The sequence below is a fragment of the Nematolebias whitei genome, chromosome 9 (assembly GCF_014905685.2).
Source record: "Nematolebias whitei isolate Nwh7 chromosome 9, NemWhi1, whole genome shotgun sequence".
Taxonomy (NCBI): domain Eukaryota; kingdom Metazoa; phylum Chordata; class Actinopteri; order Cyprinodontiformes; family Rivulidae; genus Nematolebias; species Nematolebias whitei.
In genome coordinates, this window is record NC_056506.1 from 43,421,008 (window position 1) to 43,433,762 (window position 12,755).

Sequence of the window (12,755 nt, forward strand, 5' to 3'; positions counted from 1 at the left end):
AAACTAAAGTTTGAGCTTTCTTTAAAGGACTGCATATCGCCCGCCACATGCAAAGCCAGAGTTTCACACCAAGATCAACTCAACGTAAAAAACGACTGAGTTATATTTGTTAAGGTCAAACTTTTAAAATAAAATGATGTGTAATCATGTAATGTGCTTGGAGTTTGTGCTGGAAATGACTCTCAACTACTTCCACACCAAATTTAGCTCAATATCTCTTAAACTGACAAATAAAAACATAGTTGTGCAGGCTAATGATGGACTCCAAAAGATAATCAGTTAAATGCACAGCCAATAATGGGTTTGAGAGCTTCATTAAAATGTGTTAAGTGGATTATGAAATATTTTGCTAACAGACAAATAGGGTAGACTCCAACAGTTAACATCAAGGTTTAAAGCAAAGATGTTGCACCCAGAGTATTTGTTGCATACAAAGCTCTCAACAACCTAGCTCCATCTTATATTTGAGATCTTATTGTTCCATATTTCCCTAACGGAGCACTTCGCTCTCAGACTGCAGGTTTACTCATGGCTCCTAGAGTTTCCAAAAGCAGAATGGGAGGAAGATCTTTCAGTTATCAGACTCCTCTCTTGTGGAGCAACTTCTGTCCGTGAGGCTGACACATTGTCCAGTTTTATGACTGGACTTAAGACTTTCCTTTTTGATAAATCCTATAGTTAAGGTTGGCTTGTTATGCTGCCATAGGCTTAGACTACAAGAAGACAAATTGACCTCATTTCCTTAAATGATTTGCTAAAATTGAATAGTTTTCATTTTATACTATTTCTATCTTAACATGTGATTCTTGACCTGCCATTGTGTATCTGTTCCTACCAAACCCAGCCGGTCGAAGCAGATGGCCGCTTGTCCTGAGCCTGGTTCTGCTAAAGGTTTCTTTCTCATGAGGGAGTTTTTCCTTTCCACTGTTTCCTTCATGCTTGCTCAAGATGAGAGTTCTGTGATGGAGTTAAATTCAAAGCAGTCTGCTCCAAAGATAAATAGTATTAAATTATTATTTTATATAGGAATGTTTCTGTTCAGTGACCTGAGATGACTTCTGTTGTGACTTGGCGCTACATAAATAAACTGAATTGAATTGTTGTGAACCACTGTCAGCTACTACAACACCAAACTTGAGCTCAATATCTGTAAAATTCACAGATATACAGCCAGCTTTTGTTTTGTAAGGTCAGTTGGCCGTGACAGCCATCTTGAATCAGGTTGAGCCCAAAGCTAATCAGTTGTAAATGTCAAACCTGTGATTACTTTTGGGCAAAAACATTATCGCCTTTGCCAGTCGGTGACAGGTGATAGAGTGGAGTGTCTTACATTAGGGTTTAAAATTTTTATTACAACGAAGAGCGTTGCTGCTTTTTCCTAAATGGTGCACATTTCTAGTCTACCCATAAAAGGGTTTCCTGCTTCATTAAATAACTTACAGATGAGGAAATATGGGTTTGGCTTTGATAAAAAATCCGGGACATAGAGCCACTTGATCACGTTGGAGTCCGTGGAGGAGCCTGGAAACCTCCAGGGGTAGTCTGAAATGAAAACATCCTCATGAGACGCACAGATAAACACTCAAATGTCAGCTTTATTTGTGGAGCACTTTTAGAGACGGGGCTGGGAGCGAAAGCCTCCGCTTGGCAACAAGTAAAACAAAGGCAAACGTGCATCAAAAGTGGTGGATGAAGCAGCTTTAATGTACCGTTGTGGTGTTTGTGGCTACAACCCGGCCTATTCGAACACACAAACCTTTACAAGCAGCAGGCGGGATCCCAATGCAGACAAAGTACTGAAACGTCAGCATGCAGGCCAGAAAGAAGCAGTACTTGGACCAGATCTCAGCGATGGCTTTCCTTCGCCGTCTGTACATGACAACGATCAAGGCGAGGGCATGAAGCATGGCATAGAAGTCCATCCGCTGCCCGATGACATTCACCACCAGCAGCAGGCATGTCTGGGGGAAACACAAATGCTACAATCAAGGCCCTAAAACACAACACTTCCTGCTGAAATGTTAACGTTATCCCACGTTTTACCTCAAGCCCAAATTTGTAAAAGAAGTAGTTGATGAAGTATTTGATAAAGCAGATGATGCCGATGTCCAAGTGTTGGCGAGTGACGTCATGGAAGATGATTCTGGCCGCTGGAGGCGACAGTTTGTTCCTCAGCCTGAAGTACTCCTGATGGCGGTAAATGGTCACCTCAAAGGCCAGAAGAGCCAGCATCAAAAGGTTGTTCTGCACACAAATATTTAAATAATATGCTTATTGTGCATATAAAAAGTATATTTTAATGTTATTTTAAATCAGTCATGGTTGATATAAAATGGCTTTTTAGGAAGAAAATGTCATAGTCAAAGTGAAATCTAATTTCTACAGAGTAATACCAAATATTAAAATAGACATGCTATAAGTGATTACATAAATATTCATCCCCTTTGAAAAGACTGTCCTAATTTACCTCAAAGAAATGATTTTTAAAACGTACAAGTCAGGTGATGGATACAGAACGATTTCCAGACGTTCCATTAAATCCATCCTCAAGAAACAAAAGGAACATGGGACATGCGTAAATCTACCAAGAGCAGGACGTCCTCACAAACTGAGTGACCATGAAATAAGGAGAATAATGAGAGGCGCCACCACAACTAGACCTTGAAAAAAAAAAAATAATGGCTATCATGCAGGTATTTTTACAGACACTGAGCTAAAATTTTCTGTGGTAGTAAGCTGAGAGTCATTCCTCACACATACTCAGTACTAACAGATTGCATACAATATGAGCATCCACCCAGACACATAAAACTGCCTTTTTGCTCATTTTGACAGGCAGGGTAGTGACTTGGAAACCACCCCTCAGAACATCAGAAGACAGCACCCCATCCAGTTGCACCAGAACCAGGTCAGAGTCACACTGCGCAGAGTCCACGCAAGGAAAACTCCTGGACCAGATTGTGTGTCTGTCTGGATTCATAAGACCTGTGCAGACCAGCTAGCAGAGGTATTCACCACCATCTTCAACCTCTCGTTGCAACAGTCTTCAATCCCTACGTGCCTCAAGTCAGCCACCATGGTCTTGTTACCTAAGAAGAACACAGTGAGCTGCCTAAAAACTTCTACCCAGTTGCTCTAATCCCCATTATCATCAAATGTTTTGAGAGACTCATTATTTCTCACATCAGATCTGCTGTCCCTGCTGACCTTGACCAACATCAGTTTGCTTATCGAGCAAACAGGTCAACAGTGGACGCGGTACAGCTCTCCACCCAGCTCTATTCACCTGAAGGAACACTTATGTAAGGTTGCTGTTGGTGGACTTCAGTTCCACTTTCAATATGGTAATTCCCCACATACTGGTTGGGCAACTAAGCGAGCTGGGCCTGGGCAGCTCACTGTGTGCATGGATTCTGGATTTCCTGAGCAACAGACCCCATAACAATAGGATGGGAGACCGCACATCTTCAACTCTCAACCTGAATATGGGCACGCCACAGGGGTGCGTCCTCAGCCCCCTCCTATACTCCCTGTTCACATATGACTGCATCCCCATTCAATCCACTAATACCATCATCAAGTTCGCTGACGGCACAGCCATTGTAGAGCTGATAACGGACAACAACCAATCAGCCCACAGGGAGGAGGTCCAGCACTTGACAGAATGGTGGCACAATAACAACCTGGACCTAAACACGAGTAAGACCAAATAACATTATGGATTTCAGGAGATCCAAGCACACAGAGCACTCCATTTCTGCATTAACCAAGAGGCGGTAGTGAGGTTCCTTGGTGTGATCATCTCGGCTGACCTTGCTTGGGATGTCAACATCTCATACCAGGTGGGGGAGGCCCAACAGAGGCTCTACTTCCTCAGTAAGTTGAAGCAGGCTCACCACCCTCGCCCATTACTGATGAACGTTATGGGGCCACCACCGAGTCCATCCTGACCTACTGCTGCATAGTATGGTTTACCAGCTGCACTGAGGAGGACAGGAGAGACCTGCAGTGGGTGGTGAGGGCAGCTGGTAAAATCATTGGGACCACACTACCCTCACTCGGTGACAGTTACAATGGACAACTTCAGAGCAAGGCCACTACTATTGCAAAGGACCCTACTCACCCAGGACACAACCTGTAGTCCCTCCTCTGGCAGAAGATATCAGATAATAAAATACTCTTACTTAACTGTAATGACTGAGTGTGAGTTTGCACACCCAATTTGCATAAACTGTTTGTTATACATACATTCTATCCTGGATATGTTCTTCTAACTTATTACTGTGTATTAATACTGTGTACTCAGTGCTTCACCTACCATAATTGATTTAGCAAAGCTTGGTTTTAAAGTTTTTAAAGTTTTTTAATCACATTTTTATTTTGTTTTTATAAGCCAGATGTCAAAGACAAATCTCCATTTCATTGAATGTTATGGACAATAAAGTTGAATTGATTGATTGATTGATTGATTGATTGATTGATTGATACAAGCAGGGCGCCTCACCCTGTCAACAGAATCATGGAAGATATGAGCGCCCTGCCAAGGCAAGTAAACTAGAGGAAGCGTAGGTACTGCTGCCACAGAGGAGGTCAAACTGTGTTTCACTGTTTTTAGTTTGTTTTTAGCAATGCTTTTTGTAGTGACAATAAAGATCTATTTTATTCTATTCAAATATGACGTGGGATTGCACATCATGTTAAACACCTTTAAGTCTGTGATTTTTCAACATAAAATGATCTTCCTTCAAAACTCTGGCTTGAGAGGATGTGAGTGAAATACAGTCCTTGAAGAAATGTTAAACCTGTATTTTGTAAATTAAATTTTTGCTAAGTTCTCCGGTATTTGTAGTCAAAACGACGGTTCATCAAGTCAGCCCAGAAGCTTTTTCTACTCACATGATTCATACTGTAGGTCTTTATTAATTTTTTACAAACATCAGCATTTTCACTCTTTACCCTGAGGTAGCCCAGCAGGTCTTGATTCTTCTCCAGGCCCACCCAGTTTCCTGGATCTCCCTTTTTCGTGTACAGCGGAGAGACCGTAACCTCTACCTTTTGAGCTCCTGTGTAGGTACCTGGCTGTGCACAGAAACAGAAAGCATGATGCAAAGAGTAACACAGGTACTATATGTAAAGATTTGTGCAAAGAGGTCAAAAACGTAGGAAGACATTTTAAATTGGATTAAAAGTAAACCTGTTGCAGACGATGAGAAAAAAGTTTGGAAAGCATACAAAATATGCCACAAAAGATAGTTACTAGAGTGCAGTTGTATGGATCAGGGTCTATAGTCTTCAGCTGATACAACATTTTGCACACGATGATGACACACGTCCAAACAGTGCAAACACTGGAGGCCAGGGGCCGGTACTGGCTGTACGGCAGCGCAAAGGCCCAGGACGCCAGGAACACATAGTTGAGCAAAGAAACCTGAACAAGAGACAATACAGGCGATGAGGACAGGAAAATGAACACAAAGACTTTTTCCACCAACATTCTCCTTCTTTTCCCTCCTGCAAACTAACTTAAACATATTTTGCTATGACTAGTATAAAAACATCTTTGTACAGAGCTTTTAGGTGAGCATTTTCTTCAAACTAAACATGCTGAACCATAAACGGATCTTTACAGAAACTCAGCACTGAATAAATAATGAAAATACTAATCTTGCTCAGTTTTGATTAGGAAATTAAACAAACAAAGCTCATATCTCTATTTTTTGCTCAAATCAACTTCCTGCACAATTTAAAATCCCCAATTTATATTCGTTTCAGGATTTTAAATAATTTTTAGGGATGCACGATATTGGATTTTTGGCTGATATCCGATACGTTGATATGTTAAAACTTATTTGGCAAAAAAACAATACCAATATTTTTCTCCTAGACCGACATACAGAGACTACATAGCTTTATTCTGCATGGTCTTTGTCAATTTGGCCTGCTACCAAATGCAAATGCTATAAACAGCGTCTTTTATATCGGTGAGTTATTTTGATGGAATGTCCGATGTCCGATATTTAACTTTATCGCTAATAACGGCCGATACCATGCCAATAATATTGTGTATCCCTAATAATTTATTTGCTTTTAAAGAAAAAAGAACTCTACTGCTGCAGATACAGATCCTGGAGCGTTCTTACCTCTCTGACAGAGACCATAACGATGTAGCACGATACGATCTTGATGATGTGGATCTCTAATAACCACCAAACAAACAGCTGCAGTTTGTGGAAATATTCCAGGAACTTGAGGAAGAGGACTGTGAGACGGTCGACCACCAGGTGCCACTTGTTCTTCAGGTCTAAAAGGAGAAAACAAAAATACAAGCCTGAATGGGACAACAAAGAAAGTAAATTAGAGCAAAACAGAACGTTCTGTGCAGGTTCTGCTTTTAATTGCAGCAGTTTGGTCTTTTCAGTGGTTTAGAAAAACAACATATGAATATCAACTGTTGGTGTATTTAGGCCTTGACCTTCAGCATGCACTGGGGCGGTTCGAAGTGAGTGTGAAACAGCTGGGATGGGACTCAGCTCCTCTAACTCTGAGGCCATGGTTCCCAACTGGAAATGGGTAGAACGCCACCTCCGGGTCAGGGGGAGTCTTTGCTTGGGGTGGAGAAGTTCAAGCATCTGGTCTGGTTCACAAGTGATGGATCAATGGATTGGGGCCTTGCCTTCAATAATGAGGGTGTTGCTTTGGTCTGTTGTGGTGAAAAAAGTTGAGCCACAAGGCAAAGCTTTGAATTTACTTGTTTGTCAATCTTCAGCTATGGTCATGAGGTTTGGATCATGATTTAAAAAAAAGATCCTGGATCCAATCAGCTAAAATTAGCCTCCTCCGTTGGGTGGCCAGGCACATCCTTAGAGACGTGGTGAGGAGCTCCGTCATCTGCATCCAACATTCATTGAAGGAGTCAATTGAGCATTCAAGCATCTGATTAGGATGTCTCCTGGATACCTCCCTTTGGAGGATTTCTGAGCAAATCCCACTGGGAAGAAGATCAGATACAGCCACAGGAGGAGCTGGAGATTAGGGAGAGGGAAGTCTGGATTTTTCTCGTGGACCTGTTGCCTCTGAGACCTGACCACGAATAAGCGACAGAAGCTGGAGAAGGTAAAAAAAAAACTTTCATGGCAGAATGGGATAATAAGCTGCTTTTGCTGAAGCTTCGTGTAGTGTCATGAAGACAAGCAGAGCATTTCGTGCCCAGATTCTGGAAATAATCTCACACCAGTTGGAAATGAACCTTCCATTAAAGTCCATGCTCAATAATCCAGATATACAATCCAACATTTTTCAGTCAGGTCATCTGGACAGTTTCTTTTTTTGTGCTGAAACGTTTCGCCTTTGATCCAGAAGGCTTCATCAGTCAAGGAAACACACAACAAAACTGATTCTTCCCCCAACAGCTTACTCCAAAGTGGAACAAACCAGTTTTGGAACAAACCAGTTTTGGAACAAACGTTTCAGCACAAAAAAAAAAAAACTGTCCAGATGACCTGACTGAAAAATGTTGGATCTTCTTCCATTGTTTTAACATCCAGTGTGTGAGCTGTGTGAAGCTCAGCCCAAGTTCCATTTTCAGACTTTAATTTTTAAAATAATAATAAAAAAATCATTAAACATGCTTTAACATCTGTTCTGCTGATGGTACAGATGTGTACGTTTTCCCATAAGCAGAGCGTCATGATTGGCCTGAACTTAATAAAAAACAAAACTAAGAATCAACAGTAAAACTCCAAACCTGAACTTTAACAACCTGAGAATTAGGCCTCACTGTAATACTCGCCTTTATTTTCTCATAAAGAACATTAAACGTCTCACCACAGTTCAGCAGAGGGTGTACGGCTTCACAGAAGCCACATTATCTCAGGTTTTAACAGAGGCCTCGTTGTTTGGATAAGAAACTCCAAGACGGCACATAGCATGCTCATTATAAAATAAGAGGTCCTGCAGGGCCGTGTTTTATTGCCTCTTTTACTTTCTGTGTATAAACTATGTTTTAATTTAAGAGCAGCTCGACTGCCTTTAGTTTTACTCGGTGTGAGCCGGAGAATGATAAGTGAGCACTTCAGCCATACGCTGGGTCCAAATATAAAACTAGAAATAAATCCAGCGACTGCAAAAATCTGTAATGCGATCCTTTTTTCTTCTTTAAACCACTTGGCTTGCATTGATGAACGACTGACTGGGGAGAGTGCCGGCTGCCGGCAGTCTGACCTTTTCAAGCCGTTCACAGCAGACGTCTTTTTTACATCCAAACCTGACTGAAAACATGAATCTAAGCTGAAAACAGTGTAAACATTACCTACAGCATTACACACAAGCTCTCATACGAGCACCAGCGAGCAACACCCACATATTTGAGCAATGACATCATATCCAAAGCATACCGTGTAAAACCACTGCTAATGCAGAGTGCAGCAAAAAGTACTATGACAGCACATGTTTTCATCCTGGCTTTGGAGGGAAGTTTATTTTCTTTAAAACCGTTATGGTAATTTTAAGTTTTCTGGCAAACAAGTGCAAGTTTATAATTTCAGCGTTGCGTTCGCATAAAAAATGCATTTTAGGAGCTCTGAAACGATATTTATGGAAAACTGGTTTCAGATTAAAAAGGCCTTTAAACTCCACGGTTGTGTTTTTGTGTAGACGGCTTTTTAGAAATGATGATGTCACAGCCCCACCTCTAATCTAACCTTCCACTCTGGGGTACTTTTTCTTATTGTGTTTACATTTTAATCCCAGATTGTGAGTTTTACGTTAATGCTCCAAGTCTTGTTTTTATGCTTCTTGTGTATTTTGGTGGATGTGGCACAGCGCCACATACAGACCTGGTGTAGTTACTACAACGTTTTAGGTCATTTAACATTAGGACTTCAACATTTTTGTGTTTAATGTAGACAAAGACAGGTCTCTGAGCTGTATAACACCATCAGATATTATTAGAAACAACAAATAAAACCACTGATTTGGAAATAATGCTCTTCTGTGTGGTCAACGCCTGAGACATAACACTTGCTATGCTTCCACTCTTCAATAGAAGGTGGTGCTACTGAGAAACTAACTCCACTACACAGGTGGAGTTCGAGGTCAGACTGAGATGGTTTGGACATGTCCAGAGGAGGGACAGTGGGTATATTGGTAGAAGGATGTTAGAAATGCAGCTGCCAGGAAAAAGACAAAGAGGAGAAATATGGAGAGAGGACATGGAGGTAGTTGGAGTGAGGACAGAGGATGCAGAGGACACAGTGAAATGGAGGAGAATACTCGTGAAGAGGGACCAGCCAAAAGAAGAAGAAGCAATACAATAAAAATAGGAACCAATTATCCCAAGTAATATGTATTTTTGTCAACTTTTATGTTTAAGTGTTTGTAGCATTCTGTGCTAAACTGATGGGACAAACTTAACAATGGCTGACAAGAAAACAGCACATTTATTGTCATACTTAGTGGGTCTGCGGTGTTCCTCGGTACCTGAGCTCTGCTCGGTGCTCGGTTCTGGTTCAGTTGCAGCGCTGCAGCGTTGACTCTCGTCGATGCTGGACTGGCGCTGGTCCGAGAGGCTGCTGGGTTTCTCGTCGGTCTCGTCGGCGTCCATCACCACCACCAGGGCCTGCTCCTTCTCTTTCTCCGAGCCCCACTCCTCCTGCTCCCCCTGCTTGTCCCGGAACAGCACAGCGTCCACCGAGCTCGCGCTGAGCAGGGTGAGGTCCGCCAGGCTTCCGTCCTGGTCCACCAGTCTGAAGACACAGGAGCAGATTCACTCGGTGAGACACTTGTTCACCCGAACACGTCTGTATTTATAAACTCATGAGGCCCGCCGGAGGTTTTTACTTTTAGACTTTTTGTTTTCTAACTAGTAACACGATAAAATATTTAAATATTTGAGCCCTAGAGCTGTAAATATGACATTTTTGTGAGAACCCTTTGTCATTTTGCATGGCATACTGGGTTTGAATCATTATCGCCTTTGTCTGTTATCAAAATACCTCGTGAACCACTGGACATATTTTATTGAAACTTTCAGGAAATAATAACTGGATGTAACTATTTGTATTTAACATTTGGAGCCAACCCAATTCAAGATGGCTACGACAGCTAACTGAACTTAAAGAACACAAATGTGGTTATATCCAAGTCAGTTTTACAGATGTTGAGCTCAGGTTTGGGATAGTTGTAGCTGAGATTCATTCGCAACACTTCAGACATAAAACCGTTTTGATTCTTTTTAGGGGATTAAACTGAGCAAACATGTCAGGTGAACATAAGAAAATCAACGCTGGTAGGTGAAGTAAAAAAAAAAAATCAGCATTTTCTTGAGCTGTCAGAGTAAATTATTTAATTATTTATTAATTCACTTTTATTTAACCAAGCAAATCCCACTGAGATAGCAGATCTTTTCTGCAAGGGAGGCCTGAGCCTAAAGGCAGCTTAACACATGTTTTAATCTCCAGCTCTTCAAATCAACTTTTCCTGAGTGTGTCCATCTTCTGCCTTTCTGACGGGACTCAGAATTGGACGCCATCTTTACCAGCTCGCTAGCTGCTTGCTTTTGTTGCCATCAAAAGAAAGTTATGTTTGAGCAGAGCAGCAGCTGCCGTACATTCACAGACCTGCATAGGCATGAAGAGGTTCTTTCTAATAAAACTTTCTTTTCTAGTCTTGAGTTTCAGAGGGTTTTAAGCTCAACTTTGACAGCTGCACTTTAAAGAAACAGATCCTCATGAGTATATAAATACATTCTCGTTCACAGGGTCCAGGTGGAAGTATAACAGCTCTGATGCAAATGATCAGATGGGAATGGTCAGCGTTTTTGTCTGCTGACAGATCAAGCATTGCAATGAGGAAGCAGTGCACATTCCTAATGCATTCTTTAAAACAATCTCATCGTGTGTGGGTAGTATTTTTTTTCTTGCAGCTGTTAAATTTTAGCTCAAGGGAGGCAGTGATTAACCACACATCTTTATCATCTCCTCAGGCAATGGAGCGCTTGTCAAGGTTTTCTGAATTTTAAGGCAAGCATTCTGCCATCCAGTCACACTTACTTGCTCTGATGGGAGGGAATTTTTTCTTTGATGCTGCTCAGGAAAATAAAAGTTACACACAAAAATAATCAATGTCAACAACGAGGACAACCTGAAAAATCACCAAAATATCCACACAGATTCATAGAAACTGGCCACAGGAGTTCAATCATTTGAGGGAGACAAGCTTCGTTGGGGAGTGGGTGGGGTGGGGGAGATGTTCTGTACAAACAGGGTGTAGATCATTGGATCATTGCTGGAGAGGAAGACGTTCTTGCAGATCCGAACATGCTTGAGAAACAGGTTTTCTGTCAGAAATAGAAGGATGTATCTTGAAAAGGCTCTGGGTAAAAGTCTGTAAAGCAACGTAAAGTCCAAAAAGAAAAGGCTACAAGCAGAAAAACAAACATCAAACCTGAAAAAGAACCAACATGTTATGTAAAATACCTCAACTCGAGGAGATCGTTAAAGTTTAGCATCGTCTTTGAAAAATAAACAACTGGGAGAGATTGGAGAGGGTAGGACTTTTTGCAACAGGAGGAAGACGTTGGGATTCAGAAGAAATCTGAGCTGGTGATAGGTGCTACGAAAAAGCGAGCAGATACCCACCTATTTATGATCAAATAGACACGCCCGCTGACTTTAGCGTGGCTGTGAAAGAGAAGGATGGCAGAGGAGAAATGGCAGCAGGTCACAGAGAGAAGCAGCTGAACTGAGTAGCGAAACAAAAACAGAAAAACCCACACGAAAAAATAAATAAATAAAACACATTCCACACCACAGACTGTGAAATGTTTAATTTAAGGCATAAAGCTGCACAAAACAGCTGGACAAAGACAGACGAGTAATCAAAGAAATTGTGTTTTTCTGTGAAAATTCAGTGTGAACGCAGGGTGCTGATTGACCTAGCTGAAGTTTGATGAAGAAGTTAAAATCGAGTTGTTAAAAGTTAAAACAATCTAAACAAATGCTAAAGCTAGCGACATATTGGCTAAGTCGAGCAATACAGGAGATGAAATGAACAAAACACAGACAATGATAACCATAAAACAAAGTGAAATGAGAAAAATACAGGCCTAAACTAGCAAAATGCAAGCTGAAATTAGCAAAACTCTGGCAAAAATGTGCAAAACATGGACTGAAATGAGCTAAACACGAGCTGAAATGTGCAGAGCACGGACTGAAATATGCACAACATGGGCTGAAATATGCACAACATGGACTGAAATTAGCAAAACATGGGCTGAAATGTGCAGAACATGGGCTGAAATGTGCAGAACATGGGCTAAAATGTGCAGAACATGGGCTGAAATGTGCAAAACATGGGCTAAAATGTGCAAAACATGGGCTGAAATGTGCAGAACATCGGCTGAAATGAGCAGAACATGGGGCTGAAATGTGCACAACATCGGCTAAAATATGCACAACGTAGGCTAAAATGTGCACAACGTGGGCTAAAGTGTGCAGAACATGGGCTAAAGTGTGCAGAACATGGGCTGAAATGTGCAAAACATGGGCTGAAATGTGCAAAACATGGGCTGAAATGTGCAAAACATGGGCTGAAATGTGCAAAACATGGGCTGAAATGTACAGAACCTGGGCTGAAATGTGCAGAACATGGGCTGAAATGTGCAGAACCTGGGCTGAAATGTGCAGAACCTGGGCTGAAATGTGCAGAACCTGGGCTGAAATGTGCAGAACATGGGCTGAAATGTGCAGAACATGGGC

At 41.5% G+C, this 12,755-nt stretch overlaps 1 protein-coding gene across 1 annotated transcript in view; it reads right to left on the minus strand.

The window, feature by feature from the left end:
• LOC119415226 (piezo-type mechanosensitive ion channel component 2) overlaps positions 1–12,755 on the minus strand; it is a 127,924-nt gene that overhangs the window by 38,970 nt on the left and 76,199 nt on the right. Inside the window, exons 18-24 of the mRNA XM_037682385.1 lie at positions 9,478–9,743; positions 6,141–6,301; positions 5,258–5,428; positions 4,957–5,079; positions 2,044–2,244; positions 1,757–1,961; positions 1,441–1,542 (exon numbers count right to left, since the gene is read on the minus strand). Coding sequence (XP_037538313.1) covers positions 1,441–1,542; positions 1,757–1,961; positions 2,044–2,244; positions 4,957–5,079; positions 5,258–5,428; positions 6,141–6,301; positions 9,478–9,743 — 1,229 coding nt within the window. The remainder of the gene's footprint in view (positions 1–1,440; positions 1,543–1,756; positions 1,962–2,043; positions 2,245–4,956; positions 5,080–5,257; positions 5,429–6,140; positions 6,302–9,477; positions 9,744–12,755) is intronic.